The 27744-nt window shown below is 38.8% G+C and overlaps 1 protein-coding gene across 6 annotated transcripts in view; it reads right to left on the bottom strand.

Annotated features, from left to right (window-relative positions):
* LOC139937852 (coronin-2B-like) overlaps positions 1-27744 on the bottom strand; it is a 47470-nt gene that overhangs the window by 7968 nt on the left and 11758 nt on the right. For 4 of the 6 annotated variants that reach the window (XM_071933203.1, XM_071933200.1, XM_071933201.1 and 1 more), the window contains 9 exons: positions 12509-12712; positions 9298-9414; positions 8171-8323; positions 7072-7236; positions 6425-6544; positions 5074-5178; positions 3673-3885; positions 2059-2967; positions 1384-1410 (listed from right to left, as the gene is read on the bottom strand). In XM_071933203.1, the coding sequence (XP_071789304.1) occupies positions 1384-1410; positions 2059-2967; positions 3673-3885; positions 5074-5178; positions 6425-6544; positions 7072-7236; positions 8171-8323; positions 9298-9414; positions 12509-12709 (2010 nt within the window). In that variant the 5' untranslated portion in view covers positions 12710-12712. Of the gene's footprint in view, positions 1-1383; positions 1411-2058; positions 2968-3672; positions 3886-5073; positions 5179-6424; positions 6545-7071; positions 7237-8170; positions 8324-9297; positions 9415-12508; positions 12713-22228; positions 22435-27744 lie in introns of those variants that run through there. The other 2 variants (XM_071933202.1, XM_071933205.1) reach the window with 2 other exon arrangements.

Here is a 27744-nt window from a genome sequence, read left to right on the forward strand (position 1 = left end):
ATCCAAGGCAACGTGTTCCTTTAAGGGACTTGTCACACAAGGCAACTTTTGCAGGCAACCAACTGCAATGCATGCAACAGAACCACTTTGGTAGCACATGAGTAATTCCTTGAACAATGTCTTAGGATCCCCAAGAAGAACATGTGAACATTCAAATGTGAATGGTCTTTTTTCATGGAGGTTGCCTGAAACTAGTTGCCTGTAATCTTCCTCATGTGACATGGCCCTAACATTAAATAAAGTAAATTTGAGGTGTTTTTAAGTTTAGTGTTAAACTTGTTAAAGTATTTTAAAAAATACACTGAGCCTTCAAGAAAGTATTTTGAATCCCAAGTAGGCAACCCAGATAATACATAACAACCACTAAACTAAATACATGTACATAATACAAAGATAAGGTTAAACTACAAAGACATGCAATTACTTTTAGATCTCTTGTGCACTATAAGCTTCATGCATACATAGTAAAGCTACTACCCAGCTAACGAGGACATAAAATACAAACAACATCATAAAAAACAGAAATACAGAATAGATTGTTAAACACCATGCAAGTAGTTTGAAGAATGTTACAGAACTAATTATAACCATGAAGCTCATGTATCAATCTTATCCCCCCCCCCACCCACAGTCACCCCAGCACCAAAACAAGTTCGTGATGAACATACTATTCAAGAGATAGAAACCTCACGAAAGTCTGGAAAATTTAAAAGACTAAAACTAGAACATCAAACATCAAACAAAAAATGTACAAAACAAAGAGGAATTTTGTTCTGCCAGTCAAAACTCTAAATTCAATGCTGTTTTGATGGATTATCATAACAATTCAGGAATGAGCTTCAAACTTTCCGCAACTGTTTTGAGTTACTGTGGTGCAATCAAAATAACAATTTCACAAATATTGAGATAGTACAGTCAAATTCCTAAAGTTATTCATAATTTGACAGCTATGCAATTTGTGTAACCGCAAAATTTGAAACTGTTGTTAATTTACAACAATAATAAACAATACAGTATAGAGACTGAGTTAAGATTGTCATGCAGAACAATAGGGTATTGTACAAAAACATCAATATTGAACATTTGAAAAACACAATAGGGTTGGCGGTTGGGGGTTAGGGGATAGAGGTTGGGGGCTTGGGTTGTGGGCAAAGGGGTTGGTGGCTAGGGGCTTTGGGATGGGGTTAGGGTTTGGGGTTGTGGGCTTGCGGAATGGGGATTGAGGGCTGGAACACTGGGGTTGGATGCTAGGGGTTGTGGGCTACGGGTTGAGAGCTGGAAGGGGTCTGGGCTAGGGTTAGGGGGTAAAGCAGAGGGGAAGGATATCAGACGTCTGAAGAAGGTTTGCCATGCTTGCGGAAATTTCCATCACAGTAGACTCACCACAGTCCCTTCTTCTCCCGGAGATAACTGTTTATTTTGAGAGTGGAATCAATGTCAAAGTCGAATTTGTTTACAAAAATTTCATTTCAAATCATGGTTTAAGTGAAACAAACCAGTGCATTATCGAAGTACAACAAACAAAGATCATGTATGAATTTGACGTCATTGACAGTTTTGGGGATTTTGACAAAAATTGCACTTAAAGGGTATCGCCCTCAACATCCGTTGGCCAAATGCCAGTTAAAAGACACGAGGACCAGTCAAAATACACTCCAAGTTCTCCCGCTTGCTAGTTTAGGGTTGAAAATCATCCCTATTTAATATGAATTATGGACCAGTGCAAAAGCTGACTGACCAGTGAACTGACAAGCCAACTGGTCCTGCTGGCCATGAGTCACTGAAAAGGTTATGGGTAAACCCTGAAGGACTCTATCTTTTGGACATTGAGTAAATCTTAAAACTCCATTTGACCACAGAGTCTCTCTAGACTTCCAAAAGACAAGGGATACCACACTACATAAGGCCCTGTCTGAAATGGTGACTTCGGCTACAGCTAGCTACGGCTAGATTGCGCTCGCATGCCTCATCTTCAACACTGGTAGATGCGTTGATCTAGCCGTAGCTGTAGTTGAAGTCGCTGTTTCGGACACAGCCTTACTGTGTGTCATAACCAACCTGTTCCATGCCAAGATCTTTTGACGTCATGAACTCTCTCCTAATACCAGCGTCTGAGCTAGACCGAGAAGTCTTGGCCATTTCTTTCCCGTCGCCGTTACTTCTCACCATGTCAATCCCCGATGGTCTAGAAACGTCTCTCTGCGAATCCATGCTGATTCTCAGGACCTCTCTCTCATCGGTAGACTGAGTCCGAGATGACCGGTCGCCGCGATCTTTCATTCCCTCGTCCTCGTTAATGGTGTCCGTCAAACGTATTTTCGTGGGCGAGGGAGGCGGGGCACTGTCCAAGGAAGCGGCCCGTCTCCAGCCTCGCTTGGTGTTATCCTCAAACATGGCCATTCGTGATGCGATCGACCTATTCCCATCAGACGGGTTGGCAGATTTATTTGAGCTCTCTGAATGGCTGCTTGTGATTGACGATATCTCAGACAATGTCGACGCTTCTTCCTGAGTTGTAGGCGGGGTGGACTGCACCGATGAAGACACGGTCGGGACGATGTTCTCCTTCTCGACATCTGCCTGCCTCGTGTCTGGTTTACTCGAAGACGACATCTCGACACGTTTTGTGCTGCTGTAAGAGCTACTACTACTACTACTACGGCTATCAGAAGACCAACTTGGCGTATTCTTCTTCTCGGTGACTTCCTCTTTCTTAGACCATGACCTCTCAGAGACCCTGTTGTCTGCCTCCTGCTGCGTCTTCTTTGGTGACTTTGTTTTATTCTGAGATATGGACTCTCTGAGGGAGTTTCTGGCCGGTGCTGGTGTTGAGTCAACCTGGGTTCGATTCTCTCCGATTAGGACCATGTTGGGGCAGCTGTCACGCCCTGCGATCCAATCTTGGGCTGAGAGGGCTGGCTCAGTGCTCATTGTACGTGGGTAGATGTCCTCCTGAAAGGCTTCAGACTGATGAGGTCAAAAAATAAAAGGATAAAAATGGATGGATTTAAATTCAATTTTTCAATTCAATAAACTTCAACATAAAAGCACAAAAATCAATAAAGCTTCATGAAAAGTGCCACAATAAGAAAAATCAACAGTAAGAAAGTAACATGTATTTTTCATGAGAAAATACAAAATGGATTATGCCTACCCATCAAAAGACCTATGGTATAAATGCAAAAAATAAACAACTTTTCTAACCAATCAGAATCTTTCTAGAAGGCTTAATTAAAGCCAGTGGACACTTTTGGTAATTGTCAAAGACCAGTCTTCTTACTTGCTGTATCTCAACATATGCATAAAATAACAAACTTGTGAAAATTTGAGCTCGATTGGTCGTCGGAGTCGGAGACAAAAACACCTTTGTCACACGAAGTTGTGTGCTTTCAGATGCTTGATTTCGGGACATCAAATTCTAAACTTGAGGTCTCTAAATCAAATTCGTGGAAAATTACTTTTTTCTCGAAAACTTCTCTACTTCAGAGGGAGCCGTTTCTCACAATGTTTTATACTATCAACCGCTCCCCATTACTCGTCACCAAGTAAGGTTTTATGCTAATAATTATTTTGAGTAATTACCAATAGTGTCCACTGCTTTTAAAGAGCAACAAAAGAAAGCAAAGATGATTAGGATGCAGGTATTCCTAACCCCTTCAATGGGTGACTAACCTTTCTAGGTACGATCATCGAGACTGGTTCACAGATCCCCTTGGAAACATGGAGTTTGTAGAATCGTACCAGCTCGCACTGCTTCATGTCCATAGCTCGTTTGGGCATGATGCCCAGACCACACTGAGGCATCGAGGTGATGTACTCGTTGAGACGGAAGATGTTAGGCTTCTCCTCTGGGTTGATCTCAAAGTATCGGATGCTGCCGTCACCCTGATGATAATAATAATATTAAACAAATAGTGGAGTACAATATAGCAGAATATAATCGCAAGGTGAAATCTGGATTGTTCCATTTCTTGTGGCGAAGTTGAGTGAAATAGAACAGTCCGGATTTCAATAAAAATCTTGGCAATAATGCATTAAAAGCAATCAAAACATACAGTATATGCAGGGATGAATTTTGAGTAATTTCTCACAAAAAAGGTCTGAAACTACACATGTAGGATACAAATTCTTCTGATGTATGTTGAAATTATGGCTTTCTACCTGTATGGAAACCCCTGGAGTTATAGATTCCACTGAGATTTTAGGAACAGTGTTCTCAGCATTAGAAAAGTAGATCAAAGAGCAGGTTATAGTATTGAAAAAGTAACGGTTGATTTTCGTCACCATCAGGCCGACTTAAAAAGTCTGAATTCAGATAAAAGTCCGACAAATCTCATCCCTGTATGTTACTCAATGTTAGTACACACAAAGGTTAGCTACAAAGTGTTCTAATATAGGACCCCAATATTTATCAATATAACACACCTATATATTTACCAATGTAGGGCTCCTATATTAAATGTTTGAGTGTTGGAACAGTATACTGTGTGGCAATATTTAGTTTGACACATGACTTGTGTCCAACCTATCAAATGACAAGGATTTAAGTGCATTTACTGTATAAAAAACAGAGTTTAAGAGGCTAGAAATTACAAAGCAAATATAATACAGATTATTATTTTCTACTCTTGGTACCATTTTCCAGACAGTTGACCAACCATTACAAACCATTCCACAGTTACAGGTTGGAATTTTTGTTGGTTTAAACCCATTCCACTCGTGGCCCACATGCTCACATACTAGAATATTACAACATAGAACATCATTCAAATAGTACATTTGAAGACACATGTAAAAACACTAGTTAAAGTAAAACATTGCAAACAAATCTAAAAAATTAGAAGGTGAGAAAGTTATGGCCCTGCCATAATAAATGACAACATTAAAACAAATTTTAAAAACAATAGGAAAAAGTACATTTAAAAATCAAAACGTCAAAGTGAAACCAACGGTTCTTTTCAGAACCACCCAAACTCATTATTAAACCTTCCATATCCTATTTCCACCATGCAAAGTTTCAAATCTTACTTAGCTAAGTTAAGTTTGATCATTTCTGTTAGACAGCAAGCTCACCTTTCCAGCAATGAAAGCAACACGGCTGTCTGGATCATAGAATAATAACTGGACACCAGTTCCATTGTCAATATCAACCATCTCCACTGGTGCTGACAGGTCATTCTACGTGAGGAAAAGAAAAGGGACAAATTTAGATTGACGGTTGTTTCTACAGAAAGGGTGGAAACTGAGCGTTTATAAGAAAAACAAGCAGAATTAAAATCAATATAAATTTTGGTTTTTCCCTTAAAGGGTCTATGTACTTTTTGTAGGACAAAAAAACACAATGTCCACAGATTTACACTAAACTTACACAGTTTGAAAATAATGATAGTAGAAAGCTTCCCTGAAAATATTACTTGCTGAGGTGCTGTAGTTTTTGAGAAATGAGTAAAACAATGTCATGAAAATAATTTTCGTCTTATGATCATGAGACGAAAATTATTTTAGCGTGTAAAAACGTATTTTCATGACATTGTTTTACTCATTTCTCAAAACTACAGCACCTCAGCCATGTCAGCAAGTAATATTTTCAGGGAAGCTTTCTAATATCATTATCATCAAACGGTGTAAGATAAATGTAAGTCTGTGGACATTGTGTTTTGTGTTACAAAAAGTACCAAAATCCTTTAATACACCGATGAGTGTAAGCACTGAACACTTGGTACTTTCCCAAGTTCTGAGGGAAAACAAATCACAGGCAAATTACTCGGGTGAGATTCGAACCCACGACCTTTGCAATTCTAGAGCAGTGTCTTTATCTCTGATGCAAGGTTTACATCTATTAACAGCTACCCACTGCTAAAATATAGGATTCAAACTGCCTCTAGCTACCAGGCAATCTCGGTTGTCTAGGTGGTAAGTGTCTGCTCTAGAATTTCAAAGATGTGGGTTCAAATCCCACTTACTAATTTGCCTGTGATTTTGTTCACAGAGCTTAGGAAAAAGCTGAGTATACAGTGCTAAAACACATTGATGTAAGGGTAAAACCAAAATTAATACTCTTTTTCCCCAATGCAAATTCAATATCTATTAAAAAAATTGCTGTGTCCTAAATGGTGTTTTTGGCTACAGTTATGGCTGGACCATCACATCATCATGTGTTGAGGACGTCATTAGCAACACCCTGAGCAGCAGGGGAAGCCATAGCCACAAATTCTGATGATTACAGGGATTGGGGGTGGGGTCATGGCGGGTCAGCATAGGGTCAGGGTAGGGTCAGGGTAGGGTCAGGGTGGGGTTAGGGTAGGGTCAGGGTGGGGTTAAAGTAGGGTCAGGATGGGGTTAGAGTAGGGTCAGGGTGGGGTAAGGGTAGGGTCAGGGTGGGGTTAGGGTAGGGAGATCGGGGTACGATATGATTTCAAAGTACCTGTTTCCACAGTGCTATTTGTCGATTACTCATTCTATTCATCCCCGATGTGACCAAGTAATCAGAGTCACCAGCGAAAACGACCTTCGAACTCTTGGTCCCACTGTGACCATTTCCGATCTGAAAATAACAAAGACAATTTCAGTATCCATCTTACAAAATAATAAGAATATTAGAACTACCAACCAACACCTTAAACAGCAAGAAAACACAACCTAAGGATTGCCAAATTATAACTCCTGAATGTCTTTGCTGGTGACCAACCCACTGAAAAAACAAAATGTGTGGACTCGGATAAGATTGGTATACCTGACACAGTGATAAGAAAGTGTTATTTTGGTGAACAATCCTCAATCCTCCACTATATGGTCACTCAATACCAAACAATTTTATTTCTCGTAATTTGTTTTATTTTGGGTCTTTAATATTTTCTTAATTTTTTTTAACGCTGAATGCTTTTTTATCATTATGGCCAAGAATTTGCAGTAAGTGACCTCATAGCACTGAGCCGACGCTATGTAAATCAAAAACATCCTTGCCCTCTCAAAGGAGAAAATCAAGGCCTGGAATTTTAGACGCTTAAAGGGCGTTAGGGAATAACTCATGAATCATAAACAATCACTGAAAACTCAACCAAGAAACCTTACCATTAGGACTTCTCCTGTCCTAGCATCAAGAATTCTAATCTTTTTATCTTTACACGTTGTTGCTAGTAGATCCCCCATGAAGTTGAACGCCATGCAGAATATTCTGTCCGTGTGGCACTGGATGATATTAAAGGCCTCTTGTTGTTCAACGTCCCATATGATGATCTGAAAAAAAAGTAAAATATAGTAATAGGAATATGATCTTGAGTAAAGGGTAGTTGTAAACTCTGCCGTCGATTTCACAAAACTCTTCCTAACTTAAGACTAATCTTAGGACTTAGGACGAGTCCCAACCCTGCACTGTAGCATGCAAACCTTAAAACTAATCCCAAGCTAGGACGAGTTTAATACTCGTCCTAACTCGAGATAAGACGAGTCCTAACTCTTTGTGAAATCGACCCCTGGGTTCTTCTTGAAGACGTTCAGCTGGAACCCTGTGGAACAGTGTGAAATTGTGCCGCCATGAAAGTGGGGTAAAAAAATGCGGTGCCTCACGTATTCCCCAGGGATAAGAGATATGTAGTGTGAAAAGGGCTAGAGGGGTATACAGCTTCGACCCCCCATTTCCCTTCTCAGCTGACAGTGAAAACATTGTAAAGTTTGGATGGAATTCAGTGATACACTTGGGAGAAAGAACAGTAGAGGGCGCTATACAATGTTTATAGTCTCCCGGTATAGAATACTACAGGAAACAGGCTCGAGGCTCGAGAATTACGCCAGAGATTGGCCTTAAGCCTGCGTCAAGATCTTGACGGTCACGTGCTACGCATGTACCATTGATCTTGCATTTATTTCGCAGTCAAATTGTACATACAAATAAAACATCAATGTATGGAAGTGTTCTGTAATAGACATGTGCATTGTATCCAATGATATCGCTGGTTCTGCAAAACCAATACCTTTCCTTATCCTTCAGCAGCCGATTTCACGAAATGCTAAGAATAATCCCATCTCGAGTTAGTATGAGTAACCCGTCCTAACTTAGGACGGGTTCAATGCGTCCTACGTCTTCGGATACGGAACTTAACTCGTCCTAAGTCCTAATAAGATTAATTCTAAGTTAGGAAGCGTTTGGTGAAATCGAAGGCAGGTACCTTACCTTGTTGTCTTGTCCAGCACTGGCTAGTATACCCTCTGCCGTTGGGTGCCATTCAATTTGTACAACTCTCCTTGTGTGTAGGACCAGATCTGCATTCAACACTGCACTCGACTCGCTGACTATACCGGAATCCGGGATGCCCCAAACTTTGACCTGTTAGAAGAAATCAGGATAAAGTTTAAACTAGGACTCTTTCAGATTCACATTTCTTCAAAATTGATTCTTGTACATCATCTGGGGCCAATTTCATAGAGCTGCTTAAGCAAAAAATTTGCTTAAGCACGAAAATAGCTCGCTTATTTTACACATGTTACTGGCCAAAATTTCATGCCATATACATTGCTTGTGACTAGTATTTAGCTGTTGTTTACTTAGCATAAGAAATGAGTGGAGTCTTGGCCGGTAATCTGATTTTACTAAGCAAGGATTTTTTTGCTTAAGCAAAAATTTGTGCTTAAGCAGCTCTATGAAATTGGGCCCAGAGACTGCAAATCCTCTTGAAATCAATCTCAACACTAATTATGTACCACAGTTATATACACACCAATGACATGTGAGTTTTACATTTAAAATGAGGACAGTTTTCCATGAATAACTTTGTATGTTAGAGGTGTTTTTTTTAAGTTTTTTTTGTTGCCTTGGTGTTTCTTCAAAAAGCAGACTTTATCTCTTCAAAAAAACCTGACAGAGTGGGAGTGACAATTGATTTGGGGCGAGTTGGTGAAGTGTTGCCCTCATTGGTAAGACTAGTAAGACACTGCTCTAGAATTGCAAGGGTCGTTGGTTCGAATCCCACCCAAGTAACATGCCAGTGATATTTTTTCACAGGACTCGTGAAAGTACCGAGTATACAATGCTAACACACATCGGTGTATGGGTAAAAAAACAAAATTAATATGTTGCCCTCATCTTCAAGGTGGCCGGCCGGCCTTGTGATGTTAGGCGATGACTCTTAAAAAATAGTTTGGTTTTTTTTAAGTCAAAGAGTGGATTGGACTATCATTTGCAGACATAACCCGTTGTTCATAACCATCCAGCCTGGTGAAGACTGGTGCTTGCACTCGCTGTCCCTGCACCCACTTGACTCTCCTCTTAGGAGTTAAGGAACAAGACAAGATGAGACTTACCGTTCCATCATCTGAGCTAGACGCGATCTCATTGTCGTTAAAAGGATTCCATTTGATGTCCAGTACTGGCCCTTTGTGACCAGCAATCTTGTTATTCAGAGCATCCACACGTCCATACTGCAAAGACCAAAACAAAGGGAAAAACCCAGTCAAATATTATTTGATGTAACATCAAAACATGTGTAGTTGGTAATCTTCTCACTTGGTGTATCTCAACATATGCACAAAATAACAAACCTGTGAACATTTGAACTCAATTGGTCGTCAAAGTTGCGAGTGGAAAAAAACAACACCCTTGTCACACGAAGTTGTGTGCTTTCATTCTTGATTTCGAGAAATCAAATTCATGGAAAATTACTTCTTTCTCGAAAACTACAATGTACATTACTTCAGAGGGAGCCGTTTCTCTTTTATACTATCAACAGCTCCCCATGCTAATAATTATTTTGAGTAATTACCAAAAGTGTTCACTTCCTTTAAGGTCTGGTTATCACATGAGGCAGTTTACAGGCAACCATACTTAATGCAATCTCTGATGAGAAAATTAATTCTTATTTCAGTTTCTTAATTACTTTCTTGGGAAAAGTGGGTTACAGCTACAAGAATTTCTCTTGTGTTGTCAAAGTGTTCCTTTTGTGTACCGTGCAGTTAGGTAGCCTTCTAGTTGCATGAAAAAATTGCCCAGTGCGATATGGCCATAATTTTTAAAACTTTAACTTGACAGTAAACCAGAACAGAACAAGTCATAAAGTCTAGTGTTTTTTCCAAACAGACATTCTTAGAAGATTTTTTAATAACTATGCTTTTCATAAAAACTTCTTCCAAAATGTTCAGTAAACACCACAAAAGAAAGAAATTGTTTAGGTTTTGTGGAAGAAAATCTCTTGACTGGTTCATGTACACTGTATGATCTCTTCATTCACATTTTCTGTAATGGCGTGTCCCGTCATTGTAAGTACAACTATGGGAATGGTATCACTGAAACCAAGTGGAAAACCATTGCTAATTTCTCCTGTAAAAGCCTTCCCAAAGTGACCCCCTGGAATGGCGGTACCTGGACACTAAGTGGCTGGACTAGGTCATCATGTCGTTAAAGAACCTACATTCATGTACAAAGGGGCAACATATCCTTCCCCTGGATGCCCCCCTCCCCCTATTAAAATCTGCACTTCTCAGGATTGTAAATATTTTGTACACTCAGTGCAATAGTGCAGCAATCTTGCCCGCCAGGAAATGCCCTGGTATTAACAAGGTCAAACTTTTGGTAGTCATAACACACACAGCAGACATGGGAGAAAGGTGCTGCCATATAGACCTTATGCATTGACGTCATCCAGCCGCCCTCTTAGAGGAAAAACAGTGACGAAACAATCGAGACGCACAGATTTGTACCCGCGGCGCACAGTATTGGCCAATGAACAACCTCCTTTTGATCTCTAGGTGAGGGCGCCCTCCTGAAATGACGCCATGTGCATAAGGTCTATTATACTTGTACACATGGTGTAGGTTTTGACAGTCTTTCCAGGCTTTTTATTACAAATTTCCCTGACTTACTGAAGGCAAAGAATAGTTAAGAAATCATATTAAAGTTCAAAGTATGTCATGCTTTACAGTCCATGATGTGCATTGTACTTCAAACTGAAATCAAGATTTTTTTTTTTTTTTTAATTGAACCAAATCAGGTTTTTGTATGTTGAGTACATGTAAATTTAAAATAATAGTTAACAATTTTCAAAATTACTCACTTACAATATAAAATTGATACAGAAAGACGCTCAATATCAAAATACTGTCTTTAAAAGAACACCCCCCCCCCCAATCCCTGATACCCCAAGGACGGATTTTGTTCAGCAATTTCGCACGGCAAACAATTTAGACTGAACATATTTTAAGCAGACTGAATGCTGATAATATTGGGTAGCAAATAATGGCAGAGAATAATAGTAGCAACTGACACATTTTGTGTACCATTTTGCTCTGCGCGACACACATCCAGCACATGTACACGGAAAATCGTTCAATATACCCCTCAGGACAATACATACAGTAGCGCCTCAAAAAAACAAACAGAAATCACAGAGCACCAACAAAAGAAACAAACAGAAATCTAAGATTTTGTCCACAGCCCGAAGCCGTTTTCCCCAATTCCCACAGTCTGACCGGTAATAGAATGTGATACACATGGTTTCCTGTTTCCGCCGTCAGCGCCAAAACCAGTCAAATAATGACTCCTAGATTGGTCTATTAGTTGCCACGACGATACAGCCCCAATGCCAGGAATGACTCAAAAGTTAAAGGACAGGGGGGTGATGCATAGCCTTGAGATTTGGCACGTTTCCGTAAGCTAAAAATAACCCACATCTTTAAGAGGAATTCTAATCCCCTTGAAGTGGATACAAGACACTCTGGTGGACAAACTTCCTGCAAGCATCCCCAGCAAATGTATAAATCGTTTGAATCAAGTTCACTACATGCACAATTGTGTCTTATCAATAATCGTAGATTCACAACTTTGCTATGACAAAACAGTACAAGCACTCTGCTGCTAAGAACTTCTTTACGCTGGAGACATTTCCTGCCCCCCCCCCCCCCCATTTAATCCGTTGCAATCACCAGGGGCCAATTTTATAGCGTTGCTTAACGGTAAGCAGTATGTTTAGCACAGATATATATATTGCTTAGCAGAATCAGGTTACCAGCCAAAATTCCCAAAAGTTTACAATTGTTGCAACCAGTACCCCACTCAATTTTTGCTTAGCAAAGAAATTTGCTTCGCAGGAAATCCTGCTTAGCAGCTTTATAAAATTGGGCCAGACATGTTCACCCACAGTAAATCTAAACCTTATTCTCAGTGTCAAAAATCAGGGCTCAATTTAAAGCTTTAAGCAGAAACTAGTGCTTAACAAACTTCTGCTAAGCATAAATAAACAGGATATCAGTCACATATTGTACAGGTGACATGCTGTTTTGGCTGGTAATCTTACTCTGATAAGCCAAATTTTATTTTTGAATTTTTTTTTAAGAAGATTAGATTTCTAGAAAAAATAGGCCTATGCGAGACTTGCACAGTCTATTATAAAAAGCAATTAATCCAATCTTTCCAGATAAAAAGACCATTTTGCCTGAAATCTATTTTGCTAAAATAATGTAACATAGAAACAGGTATGTTTTTATATAAAAAAAATTAAAAATTTAAAAAACTCTCACTCACTCTCTCAATTGGAACACAGATGAATGCTCCACCTCCCTGACTCTCCAGAATAATGGCCAGAAACTTGGGGTTGACGGCGCAGAAGTTGGCATCATGAGAATTCTTTGTGATGGGGATGTTGTTGTAGCATTTCTCACGGCGGTAGGGACTGCCGTAGACGTGGCGGAACTTGGAGTAACGCATGCCCCTGAAACCTGGCATGTCCTAAATGAGTACAATACAAAAATGAATTGAAATTGATTGCCTCGACATCTTGCATCATATTCTGAATCAAACATATGACTTGGTATGTTGCCTAATCACCATATGAAAATGACCAAACATGATATGAGAGAAAAATGGTCCTCATTGGGATTTAAAGGCAGTGGACACTATTGGTAATTACTCGAAATAATTATTTTCATAAAACCTTACTTGGTAACAAGTAATGGGGAGAGATTGATAGCATAAAACATTGTGAGAAACGGCTCCCTCTGAAGTAACGTAGTTTTCGAGAAAGAAGTAATTTTCAACGAATTTGATTTCTAGACCTCAGATTTAGAATTTGAGGTCTCGAAATCAAGCATCTGAAAGCACACAACTTCGTGTGACAAGGGCGTTTTTTCTTTCATTATTATCTCGCAACTTTGATGACCAATTGAGCTCAAATTTTCACAGGTTTGTTATTTTATGCATATGTTGAGATACACCAACTGTGAAGATTGGTCTTTGACAATTACCAATAGTGTCCATGGTCTTTAAACCCAAGACCCCTGACACCCCGGTCAGATGCTCTACCAACTGAGCTATGAGGCCAGTGGTATACTCCTTCAAGTTTTCCCTGCAAGAACCACAATTGTTTTCTTGGTATTGCATGGGCAAAGTAACAAACACATTATTTGATTTGGTATGATGCCTAATCACCTTAAAAGTGAAAATAACCAAACATGGGATTTGAGTTGAAGGACTAACCTACACCCTAAATAGTAACAGTCTGTCAAAGTTGCCCAAGTGAACAAGGCTTTCGGCGTTAAACCCTTACTTGCAGAGCCCAGCTATAACATTGAGTGCGTTTGTTTAGCTTCCCTGGGTCGACCCCGGTGTGTGTTTTTTTTTTTTTTCCAGGACGAACGTGGGTAATTATCTGCAAACGTTTGTCCTGGAAAAAAAACACGCCACACACCGGGGTCGACCCAGGGAAGCTAAACGAACGCACCCAATAACGATCATTAAAAAAACGAACTTTAAACCTTTACATGAGTTGTTCTGGGTTTTTTAATTAATAATTTTCATATCGGTTAAACCCAGCGCTTGGTTGATTACTCAAGGTAAAACTAGCCTTAATCAAGAATATCTGACATTTACACAGCCCCTAGTCATACAATCCAATGTAAATAATTTAATGCTATGACTGTGTGCACGAACATATCTTGAGATCCAAAAGCCAACCGAACATTTTAAGCATGAAAGCTTTCAGGAATCCTTCTCGACCCATAATGCTACTTGCAGCAGCAGAGAGTTCCACTCCAATAATGAGTATAATTTTTTAAGAAATATTAACTTTCTCCTTCAACTGTTAGAGAGGCTCCAAAGTTAATAATAATAATAGAAATATTAATAGTGGCTTTTAATATAGCGCTCATATCCGTCACTCAGTGACGCTCAAGGCGTTTTAACATACAGTATTTTCCGGCAAGGTATGTGGGACTTCGTTTGAATTATGAGACCTACTCGATCCTTTAACATAGCACCATGTAATGCTGCTAACATAAGTGTCTTGCTTAAAGGAACACGTTGCCTTGGATCGGTCGAGTTGGTCTTTGAAAAGCGTTTGTAACCGTTTTTTATAAAATGCACATGGGTAGAAAGATGTTGTAAAAGTAGAATACAATGATCCACACAAACATGCCTCGAAATTGCGTGGTTTCCTTTTACCTCGTCGACTAACACGTCGGCCATTTATGGGAGTCAAAATTTTGACTCCCATATGGCCGACCGTGTTGGTTCGCAGAGTAAAAGGGAAAACCACGCAATTTCAAGGCAAACTTGTGTGGATCATTGTAATCTACTTTTAAAACATCTTTCCAACCATATGCATTTTATAAAAAAAGGGTTACAGACGCTTTTTATGGACCAACTCGTCCGATCCAAGGCAACGTGTTCCTTTAATCACACAAGTGTCACGACTGGGACTCAAACCCAAACTTTGTTGATCTGGTTAACTTCATTTTTGTGATGCACTTATTTTCCAATAGATACAGATCCTCATGAAAGCGGGGAAAATCTCTAACCTTGGTTCAAGTTTTTAAAGTTCAAAACAGGCAATCCAAAGACCGATGCCTTCATTACAACATAATGATTAAACAAAATTTCCCTCCAATCATAAATTCCTTGTGAGAAGTAAATTGTGATTGGATCGTGACTCAAGAATCGTAAATGAAAACCTGGCGTCAAACACAATTAAGTCTGGCTTAAATTGAATTCAATACAAAAGTGTATACTTCAAATCCCCAAAAGCATACTGTCCCTCAAGGTAAACTTGGCCGTTTTCTAGGTGAGATGATTTTGTGTCTTTTCAAAAAGGAAAATCCCATCTTAAGAGATTTATCCGTTATTATGATCACAACAATACACGATCTCTGATGAGATGGGAAAATATGCTGGCACAAAGAAAAGAACCAAGAAATGTGAAATACCATCCGGATAAATAAGATTATCTCCAGAAAATTGTGTCAAGTTTTGAACGAAGTGTGATTTAGAATCCCTCACAAATTATGATGCGTTATTTCCCTTAGCTCCTTCCTCATACCAAACAAAAATCCAACACCATGGTAACGCGACACCTGAACTGTTGGCTTATGATGGTGGCAAACCTGATCCCATGTAAAGTATAGGCTTAAAGGCAGTGGACACTATTGGTAATTGTCAAAGACTAGCCTTCACAGTTGGTGTTTCTCAACATATGCATAAAACAACAAACCTGTGAAAATTTGAGCTCAATCGGTCATCAAAGTTGCGAGATAATAATGAAAGAAAAAACACCCTTGTCACACGAAGTTGTGTGCGTTTAGATGGTTGATTTCGAGACCTCAAGATCTAAACTTGAGGTCTCGAAATCAAATTTGTGGAAAATTACTTCTTTCTCGAAAACTATGGCACTTCAGAGAAAGCTGTTTCTCACAATGTTTTATACTATAAACCTCTCCCCATTACTGGTTTATACCACCAACCTCTCCCCATTACTTGTCACCAAGAAAGGTTTTATGCTAATAATTATTTTGAGTAATTACCAATAGTGTCCACTTCCTTTAAATGAAAACCTGGTGTCAAACACAATTTAGTCAGGCTTAAACTGAACTCAATACAAAAGTGTATACTTAAAATCCCCAAAAGCATTCACAATAATCTTCCTTTTTTTGTCCCTCAAGGTTAACTTGGAAAATCCCATCTTAAGAGATTTATCCGTTATTATGATCACAACAATACACGATCTCTGATGAGATGGGAAAATATGCTGGCACAAAGAAAAGAACCACGAAAGGTGAAATACCATCCGGATAAATATGATTATCTCCAGAAAATTGTGTCAAGTTAGTTTTGAACGAAGTGTGATTTAGAATCCCTCACAAATTATGATGCGTTAATTTCCCTTAGCTGAACTGTTGGCTTATGATGGTGGCAAACCTGATCCCATGTAAAGTGTAGGCTTAATCGGTTTTGCAATGCAGTGGCATTCAGGGTGGCTCAGTGTTTTTTCCCTGCCTTTCACCTCTGTGGATCTCACCAATTCAAATCCAGAGGCTTGTTCCCCTATTCGAGGTTTTCCTCCCACATCTGAAACTGACATTTTCACCATCTTCTGTACACAGGTATCTTTAGGCCTGCAGGACTAGTGCTGGTCACTTTTAAAGGCAGTGGACACTATTGGTAATTACTCAAAATAATTATAAGCATAAAACCTTTCTTGGTGACGAGTAATGGGGAGAGGTTGACAGCATAAAACATTGTGAGAAACTGCTCCCTCTGAAGAGACATAGTTTTTGAGAAAGAAGTAATTTTCCACGAATTTGATTTCCAGACCTCAGATTTAGAATTTGAAATCAACCTTCTAAACGCACACAACTTTGTGTGACAAGGGTGTTTTTTCTTTCATTATTATCTCGCAACTTCGATGACCGATTGAGCTCAAATTTTCACAGGTTTGTTATTTTATGCATGTGTTGAGATACACCAACTGTAAAGGCGTGTCTTTGACAATTACCAATAGTGTCCACTGCCTTTAAGGAGAATTTATTGAGATTTTTTTTTTCCCCAAGCAGTAAGCTTGTCATTTCATTAGCCTTCAGCTTTTTCACTGGTCCATATTTCAAACGAACTCATGGTTTTTCAACAGCTGGACCACTTGGAGTGAATTTTGAATGGTCCTCATGTTTGAGCTGGCATATGGTCAGAACACTGCACTGAAGTGGTTTAAAACTACATGTAGTGCCACCATGGAGAATGAAACTCCATGATGCTTAAGGCCGTGTCCGAATTGTGGCTACAGTATGGCTGTGGCTGTTACTAAGAATGTTGCTATGGGCTTCCTATACTTCAATGCATACTCATTTGACCAGGTAGCCTCAGCCACAACCATCTAATTACAGTCCCTCCTCGATTTAGAGACAGTGAAGTAAATATGTTGACGACGAGAGAGCTGTAGATACGGCCCAGTCCGGTTTCCATTATCTCTCGTCCATAATTGATATTAATACTTGTGGTTTTTACTGGGCTAATTGGAGCTTGAAAGCGCATCGTGCATATTAATACACCTGTCTCAAGGATGAAGGATAAATTGTGCATATATGTACATTATCAATCATTTAGACTTGTACAATGTATATCAGGACTCGAATCAAGCATATATATATGTACACGAGTTGGGATAATGACAATAACAGAAGAGAGCACATGCCTGCCACAGTCTAAAATATCAGTGTTCTCTTAAATCAACTCGTGGTGTCCACATTAACATACCCAGTTCACTTCAGCCTGGTTACAAAGACAATTACTGGAAAAAAACCAATATTTAAAGTAACTTCCAGAATTGTGTTCGGTAGAATTGTGCATCACTTTGTGGTGTATTAACATATACCCAGTTCAACCTGGTTAATAATTAGCGCAAAGGGCCAGCTCAATAATATAATCCCCCTAGCCTTAAGGAAGATCAATGGACATGGATCGTCAAAGAACCCCCGACCTAGCTACAACCATGTAATAATATTGAGCTATGGATACAAACACGACATCACTGGCGATTGTTAACAAGGTCATTTCCAATGATTCACAAGCAATAATGCTTTTCCATAGAGCCTTTAACAGATACTACTGCTCACCAAATTTATATGTACATGTAAGGACTTTAATGGCAAGAACAGGCCTGGGATTTCATCTTTGAAAGGGCAAGGCCACTTATTGTTTCAAAGGGCACTCCATTGGAAAATCTTTAAAGGCAGTGGACACTATTGGTAATTACTCAAAATAATTATTGGCATAAAACCTTTCTTGGTGACGAGTAATGGGGAGAAGTTGATGGTATAAAACAATGTGAGAAACGGCTCCCTCTGAAGTGCCATAGTTTTCAAGAAAGAAGTAATTTTCCACGAATTTGATTTTGTGACCTCAGATTTAGAACTTTAGATCTCGAAATCAACCATCTAAACGTACACAACTTCGTGTGACAAGGGTGTTTTTTCTTTCATTATTATCTCGCAAGTTTGATGACCGATTGAACTTAAATTTTCACAGGTTTGTTATTTTATGCATATGTTGAGATACACCAACTGTGAAGGCTAGTCTTTGACAATTACCAATAGTGTCCACTGCCTTTAAGTTTATGGCAATAATTTTAAGTGACAACAGAGGCCATGGTCTCTCACTGAGCCTTCATGTCATTCCAGGCCTCACTAAAATATTGCAGAAAGTCCACCAGACCACAGGACTTAGAGCTGACAATTTTGAATAGACCAGCATCAAAATGATATAGTTTAACATTGACTAAACAGAAAGATAATGAACAATTTATAAGACTGCCAAACTTCTCTGGCTTTCAGTTTACTGGTCTGATACTGAAATCAGTGGCCAAGGGCCTGCCTGCGGGCCAAGGGCCTGCCTGCGGGCCAAGGGCCTGCCTGCGGGCCAAGGGCCTACCTGCGGGCCAAGGGCCTGCCTGCGGGCCAAGGGCCTACCTGCCTGTGGGCCAAGGGCCTGCCTGCGGGCCAAGTGTAAAATTTTGAGCCATGCTGGAGCCAAATATTTGTGAAGCCATTTGTAATTTTGTTTAGAGTGCTACACACGTATGCATCTTTGCTTTTTTTTTTTTTTTGGGGGACTTTTGCTGTGAAATCTTTGAACTTATATTTTTATCAAAATGCTTTAAATACTACTATCGAATGCTGCTAGAGGCTTCAACTTGTTATTGCCGTTAATCTTAAAGGGTCTATGTAACTTTTGTAGGACAAAAAGCACAATGTCCACAGACTTACACTAAACCTACACAGTTCGAAGATAATGATAGTAGAAAGCTTCCCTGACAATATTACGTGCTGAGGTGCTGTAGTTTTTGGGAAATAAGTAAAACAATGTCATGAAAATAATTTTCGTCTCATGAGACGAAAATCATTTTAAGCATGTACAAACGTATTTTCATGACATTGTTTTACTCATTTCTCAAAAACTACAGCACCTCAGTGAGTAATATTTGAAGGGTAGCTTTCCACTATCAGTATCTTCAAACCCTGTAAGTTAAATGTAAATCTATGGACATTTTGAAAAAGTACCCAAATCCTTTAAGAGTGATTACCAAACTTATACCTTCCATTTAAACCAACCAACTGTATATTAATATCATCATAATGCAAATACAGTAGATTACAACATTAACAGCTGAGGCATTACGTTCCTATAATTCAAACATTGTTAATTCTGCATAAACCCCTGGCAAGATACCAGCTTTTTATACACGGTAGACCTCCATTGATCAAGCGTCCTACAATCTATCAATGACCTCATTTATAACAATAAAATGATCAGGCAAGTGGAAAAGTGTCTAGTTTGCCAACCTTTGCTCTACATACATTGATGCTACAAGGTCGACATTACGCATATATTTACAGATGTAGCATTTTTTTCTTGTTTGATCTAGATTTTTATTTTCCCCATCATGTTATCGTCTTTCAAATAAGGGAAACTGACTGGGTAAATTTGAAATGATGTGGGGGTTTTCAAGCGATAACAAATTTTATATTATAAACGCATTTTCCTAGGGCTACAAAGCACTCAGAGAATGACAACCAAAATACAACAATGACAAGCACAAACAGACTGGAAAAAAACAGCTTGAACGAAGGCTACATTTTTTCATGAAAAAATCTTCCTCTTAAATCCTATTTTTTAAACAAACGGAATTCTCGAGAAGAAAATAATCCATAGCAATTTGTTATGTACCGGTCTGTGTATAATTACATTTTTATTTTTGTATAATCCAAAATAATTCGTTAAAAATTAACATTGAATATCATGAAAACTTAGGACGAGCTTTCAAACAAACACCTTTTGTCAATCACAACTAAATTTTGTGCGACCATTACAAAATATAATAGATGTTAAGTTTGCATCGGGGATAAAGAATAATAGTTTTGGTTTTTACCCATATACACCGATGTGTGTTAGCACTGTACACTCAGTACTTTCCCGAGTTCTGTGAAAAAAATCACAGGCATGTTACTTGGTGGGATTCAAACCCACAACCTTTACAATTCTAGAGTGTCTTACCAACTAGACCACCAAGATTGCCCGGTGGCTAGAGGCAGTTTGAGGCATTTACAAGATACACATTAGTTGGGCCAAATTTCTTAATTTTACAAGATCCTTTAGTTAACAAGCAGTTGCAAGAATGTAGCCCCTTGGTGATATTCCCATTACGAGGATAAACGTGAAGACAATGTTTGTAAAATAAACTTGTCGTGGGAAATTCTGACACACATTTTGGTCTTAATGTCAGAGAGAGGTCAACTTTGGATTGAAGGATCTTTATGGTGGATGTCTTTTTACAAAGCTCATGACATTTCAAGCATGATCCAATGTAGAAGAGGTGGGAGTCATCCCCTCCTAAAATTTATAAATTCATGCGCCAAATTTATGCTGAAACTTTGACATTTCCACCATTGATAATCCCTGGAGCTATAGATTCATAGATTTCAATGAGCTTTTGGAAACAGTTTCCTCACTACATAAAAGGAGATAAAAGAGCAGGATATTTTTTTATGCGGAGAAAATAGCAGCTACCTTTTTTCACTAGGCAGAAAATTCTGAATTCAGGTATAAGTCAAATTCTCATCCCTAATGTAGACACAACCTGCTGCTTATCCAATGAGCCTATAAATACACTCAGTTTTTTCTTAAAATGTTGCCACATGTGGATTCATTGATCGGAATACACTTTCATGGCACCGCTAACCGTGTGATTCTGCGCTTATACCTTTTTACAGTGCAAAGAAGAATGTGCTTTCAAAAGTGCTGTAAGCACAGAATTCTGTGATAACATTAATGTGAAATTAAGAAAAGACATAGCCTTTCAGTATTTTTTACTGAGTCCCTTAACACAAAAGCATTCCTGAAACATCTTCTTATATGAATATTGACCCTGAGTACGGCGTGTCGTGGCCGACCGGTCAGAAGCACCTAACTCATGCTCTTGTGTTTCTGACAGCAGAGTGTGGGTTTGATTCTTTTTCTTGACAATTAAACATTATTGCTTTGTCCTTCGGATGAGATTTAAATCCAATCAGTAAGTCCCTGTTGTGTAATGCAAAAGAACGCAACACACTTAAAGGAACCCGTTGCCTTGGATTGGTCGAGTTAGTCTTTGAAAAGCGTTAGTAACCGTTTTTTATAAAATGCATATGGGTCGAGAGATTATGTAAAAGTAGAATACAAAGATCCACACAAAAATGCCTCTAAATTGCACGGTTTTCCTTTTACCTCGTCGACTGACACGGTCGGCCATTTATGGGAGTAAAATTTTTTACTCCCATAAATGGCCGACTGTGTTAATTGGCACAGTAAAAGGAAAACCACGCAATTTTGAGGCAAATTTGTGTGGATCATTGTATTCTACTTTTAAAACATCTTTCCAACCATATGCGTTTTATAAAAACGGTAACAAACACTTTCTATAGACCAACTCGTCCGGTCTAAGGCAACGTGTTCCTTTAAGTTTGCCCCTTTAAGCATAGCACCCTAAACCACTACATGGTCCTATGTTAATAATTGGGTCTTATATTTCAAATAATAGCTCCACATACTTGCAGGAAAAGAAAAAAAAGAGTACTTTAAAACACACTCAGATGTGATACCGCGCTTTTATACATGTAACTGCGTATCATAACAATCATTATGCAGACCCGACAGACAGCCAATTGGTGCTTTTACAACCGATCAATCTTTACCTTCGTTGGTTATAAACAGACAGATGGGGGAAAACAGTGCACTTAAGGTGAATATGATATAGTACTGAAACAACGTACAATCCGAAAAACATCTGAATGCATTCTAAAGCAGAACGGACAGCCAACAAATTGCCCCTTTTCCTTATCAATCAAACCGACAGATGTGGAGAAAATCCACTAAAATTATGGGACGGGTGAACACGCTCTCTGAACACTACTTCCTCTAAAACCCTGCTCTGCTCAGTCAAATTACCTGCTTCATAATTCAGCCGATACAAGACACCACCAGTGTCTCTTAATACAAGAAACAATCCCAGGTCTCCTTCAAATCATGCTCAGGGACGGGAGATGATGTTCAGTTTCAATCAAGCAGACAGTAATTTCACTCTGTAGCAGACGAACGCTGTGAAAGCTACATTAACTCTCCTCGACCCTCCACTGACTTTTCCTTCAACTCAGTAACATTGATCATTACAGCACAGCAGAGATAGCCTAAAGGATGGTGGTCAGCACACAATGTACATTCCTAGGTCTATACTCTATTGATTATTTCATCCATTGTGTGGTAAGACACAATGGTCTGTCAGGCCATTGACCACTCAGGGGTATTAGACTCCAATGGGTGGTTTTCCATTTCTACACAAACATGTTTTTAAGGATGGGAAGAGCACTTGGCAGAAGAGTGGAAAGCACTTGGCCCCAAAAAACAGAAAAACAGGAAATCTGCCAGAGAATTCATTCATGACGAGACATTTTACAAGACACTCAAAGAGCTTATCCCTATTCAAATCCATGGTGTGAAAGCGAGGCAGGAGGACAAGACAGTCTGGCGCCCTTTTTGTATCAAGACAATCACCATTCCTGATAGCCATTAACACGTCAGGAACTAGACAAACATGGAGGCAGAATAAAGATCGGGATGGTGAGGTGTTTTTGCGTTGAACAAGCGTTGGTCACAACTCTCATGGGGACAAGATGGAAAAATTGCAGAGGGGGAGTATGACTGTGTGACTCGAAGAAGAATATTCTGATGAGTGACCAATCAAACTACCAAACCAAACAATCCAGACATTGACTGAAATTACAAAAGGGCAAAACTGCCTCAGCCAAGCACTACATTTAAGGCCTGTATGCTCAGTAAAGTGCACCCTATGAGGAAATTGTAAATTTCTACTTGACCATTTCAAGGGCACCAAGGCAATGACCAGGGGGCATGACATCTGAAGTATCAGGCCTGACATTTGCAGAGGCAAACTGCATTTCATTGAAAAAATAAGGAAGTGCCAGCCACTGCAAGATGCTATTCAATTTCCAATGGCACCAGCTGAGTAAAAATGGGAAATTAATGTAAGCTGAAAACTTGAATTGACTATACATTATTTTATTTTCTATGTAATGTAAATGTTTTTCTATTTTCTTTGAGAAAATAGAAAATCGGAATAGTTCATTCCTAGTTATTTATTTAATATTTGCTATAGCACTATACTTTTTTGTTTACTTAAAATATGCCCTTTTTAGTTCTGTTACCTGTCTATGTACTGATATTCTCATATTGAACTATTTTCCAAAGAGAGTATGGAATAAACATCATATTGAATTGAATTTAATTTAATCTCAGCATAGATAAAAAAAAGTATAATTATTATCACACTAGAATGTTACATCGTTTTCATGTTTTTCTGCTTTTCTTTGAGAAAATCAGGTATCTCAGCATAGATGAAAAACAATTACATAATTTTTTTGGCATTAAAGGGAGAAAACTGTCAGCCACGCTGAACAGCGTTTTCAGTTTATTATGATGACTCATAAAATTGCCAGAGGATCTTGTTTGTCTTTATACCTTATTCCCTTTTGGTTGTTATAGACCTAAGGCATCTGGCATTTTTTAATGAATCTTAGACTCTTGAGTCACGAAGCATGAATCATGAAGATTAAAACACAATTCATAAATACCTCAAACATTTTCACTATTCCAATTGGTGGAGAGCGCGTCACGTGGGTGTGTATAAACCTTTGTTTTTGACCGGTAAAAAGTGTTAATTCATGGGCGTGACACGCGACCTTGCACCTGTTCTTATAAGACAGTTTCTTCATTCCTGTTGGTCGAGAGCAACGGCTGAAACAGTTTTGCAACATCACGCGATACGCGCGACGCGCACAGCATTCCCTTATGAGGAGTTGTTTACCCGGGGGCGGCGGAGGGCTGTACCATTTCATAGCTGGAGGGTTGTTGTGTTGCAAAAAATCATTTAAAGGAACACGTTGCCTTGGATCGGACGAGTTGGTCTATAAAAAGCATTTGAAACCGTTTGTTATGAAATGCATATGGTTAGAAAGATGTTTTAAAAGTAGAATACAATGATCTACACAAGTATCACTCAAAATTGCACGGTTTTCCTTTTACGTCGCGAACTATAACAGTCAGCCATTTATGGGAGTCAAAATTTTGACTCCCATAAATGGCCGCCGTGTTAGTGTACAAGGTAAAAAGAAAACCACGCAATTTGGAGGCATATTTCTACCCATGTGCATTTTATAACAAACGGTTACAGAACGCTTTTCAAAGACCAACTCGACCGATCCAAGGCAACATGTTCCTTTAACAATTATAATTTTTGCATTTATTTTACTTTTTGACCAAAAAGTGGTGATGTTTTTGGCCGAAAAGGTATTTATGAATGGGAATCAAAGTGTGTTGAATCGGTTTTCAACTAGTGGTTTAAACCCGCCAAGGCCTGGTTCTTTATAATTTACCTCGACTTCGTCTCGGTAAAATTATCAAGAACCAGGCCTCGTTGGGATTAAACCACTAGTTGAAAACCTCTTCACCACACATTGATTCCCTTATTTATAAATCAGAAAAACACACTTTGTTTTTGTGAAGTCACAATTTGTTTGTATAGTTTGTGCATGTTTTTGTGCATGCTTAGGCATTTTTAATGGACTTATTGCACATTAATGTAGCATGCAGAATTGGTAGAGCCGGCAGACAGTGTTCATGTTTTGTGCGATCAACCACATGAAATAACAAACCTGTGAACATTTGACCTGTGTGAGTCATATGAAAATAGCATGTGATAAACCATGCACATTTTTCAATGACATTGTCCTTATTTCTGGTTGCAACAACCAAAAGCCGTTGTTGCGCTTTTCAAAAGGTGTTCAGATACATTTTTTCTCAAAAACGGCTTAATTCTACAGAGAAATATTTAACAGAAACAAATTATTCTAGTATGAATTTCACAAATCAGTAAGCTTCAGAATTAAATAAAACAATATTTTTATTCTTACCAATTCTTAGGTCGATTTCACAAAGATAGTCCTAACTTAATCTCTTTTCACCCTGCACCAACATCTACAAAAACTCTTTTTTCCCCCATAAATTACCCCAGTATGGAACAGTCTTCCTCTTTTTTTCCCTTTTTTTTTAAGGAGTGCCCCCTGAAAAAACAAGCATAATATCCCATAGGGATAGCTCAGTGCTTATTTCAACAGACCATTCCACGATAAAAAAAATAATAATAAAAACAAGAAGAAAAGAAAGGAGATAATGGTTATTGGACTATGCCTCACTCACTAGAAAGTGATGAGAGACACAACAACCAGCATCACCTGCAATCATAATTGCCGTAAAACAGGATTTTACTTTTAAGGTATTGCCTGTTGTCACTGCCCAGCTCTCCCAGTTCAAATCCACTCTTAATCTACCCTAGAGTTGCTTCATCCGTCAAACGCGTGCGTAAATCTTGGTGTGATATCCCATCATGGGACTTTGCCGAGTAGTAAATAAGAAGTTAGGACTAGTCCTTTGAGGACTTTTAAGGAGTTATTAAAAACTTAAGTCTTAGTCCTACGAGGCAAATAACTTATCCTACCTTGAGATAAGACTAGTTAAAAGACCGATCCATTAGGCTCCGCCCCTGACGCACGTGTGCGCAAGAACACAAGAGCCTCTCCAATGCCTTTCTGCACAACTCTGCCGCACACGCCAAGCATACGCGCACGCATGTCGAACCTTATTTATCGGACCTTCGTTTGCGATGTGATTGGTAAATACGCAATGGGGTGGAGCTAAATGGATCGGTCTATTAACTCTTCATGAAATCCACCTCAATGTATGTAATACCTTTGTATCAATTTTCATCACATAAAAATGTACATCAGCTTAACTCAATCATCAATCCAGGTTCATAGATCACTTCTCATGGAAATCAAATACAGCCCAGCAGAAGACAATCGAAGGTCTATTGTAATTAAATTACAACCATAATGACTGCTATTGTAAGTATATGTGTATCACTATGGACAGTTGAATCCATAGCAGCCTTTGATTGAAGCCATCAGCCCTTCATAAATTTATTTGTAAAAATGCAATTCTTTAGTAATAATATTAATTGGTACAAAATCCCAGATTCTCATTGTGACAAGATGAAACCAAGCACCATTTCACAAAGCGCTACGATTGATTTAAAATATGTGTATCAATCTGAATAGCTGAGCAGTGTGATGTCACAATACAAATCACTGTGGCGATATTGACAACTCATCTTAGGACGAATCAGTTAAAAGGGACCGTAGTCATGCGAGAGCAGTAGCCTCGGGGGCGAGAATACTGCTGGAATCACAGGGATAGTCGGAATGCTATCACCGTGACAGACATTTAACGACTTGTCCACAAGTCTAGATGAATCACAGTGTTTGGTGAAATCAAGGGCAGGTCTCTAAGCCAGCATTCATGGACACATGTTTAACTGGTTGGGTTATAAACTATACAAGTAGTTTGAATTGTGCTTTAAAGTGCTCTTTTTATTTGTTTTTAAAAATCTTTCTTCAGATGTAAATCCATAAAGTGAAAAATAAATTTTGGGTTTGGGTGCGTTTTGTTCAGTATGGCAGAGACTTTAGAGCCCAATTATTTTGATTAATACTACTTCCAAAAGGCATTCAAGAGGTCACTCAAAATGGCGCAACCAAGATTATTGTGATGATGTTGTCAGATAAATTTGGTCAATTTCCCTGTTTACCTTGTCTTGTATACAAAGATGCTTGTGGATCATCCCACTCTTTAGACCGCCTTTATACATATGTTAATATACACCAAGTGAGAAGACTGGTCTGTGACAATTACCAATATAGTGTCTACTGTCATTAAATAAATAAATAAATAAATGAGGAAATAAATACTGAACATAGTACACAAGTGGTCCACTTGGCCATCTTGAATGAACAAACGATGTGCAAGAACCCTGCGCTACACTAGGGATGTAGCTACCGCCATGAAGGCTAGAAGAGACTATAGACCAGTCACCGTGTAATAATTAGATTGAGTTCTGACTAATGCTCACTGTAAGGTTTATGCTGCTCAGGTCATACAACATGACAATAGTAAAAACTAGTGGTAGTACAGCACTGCAGGGTGTTGCAAGGCACAAGATGGGCAATTGAACAGGGCCCAATTTCATAGAGCTGCTAAGCACAAAAATTTGCTTAGCATGACATTTTTTCCTTGATAAAAACAGGATTACCAACCAAATTTTCAGGATAAGCAAACAAGAGCTGAATACCAGTAACGAGCAATATGGAACAAATGGAAATTTGGTTGGTAGTACTGTTTTATCAAGGAAGAAAATTTCAAGCTAAGCAAATTTTTGTGCTTAGCAGCTCTATGAAATTGGCATAGGAGCCCTATTGCTTTTAGTTTTCCGTTTACAAAGCCTTACATATTTACGCTTAGTTCGTTACTTTTATATCGTTGGTTTTAATGATGTG

This window comes from Asterias amurensis, chromosome 5 (assembly GCF_032118995.1).
Source record: "Asterias amurensis chromosome 5, ASM3211899v1".
NCBI classification, from domain to species: Eukaryota; Metazoa; Echinodermata; class Asteroidea; order Forcipulatida; family Asteriidae; genus Asterias; species Asterias amurensis.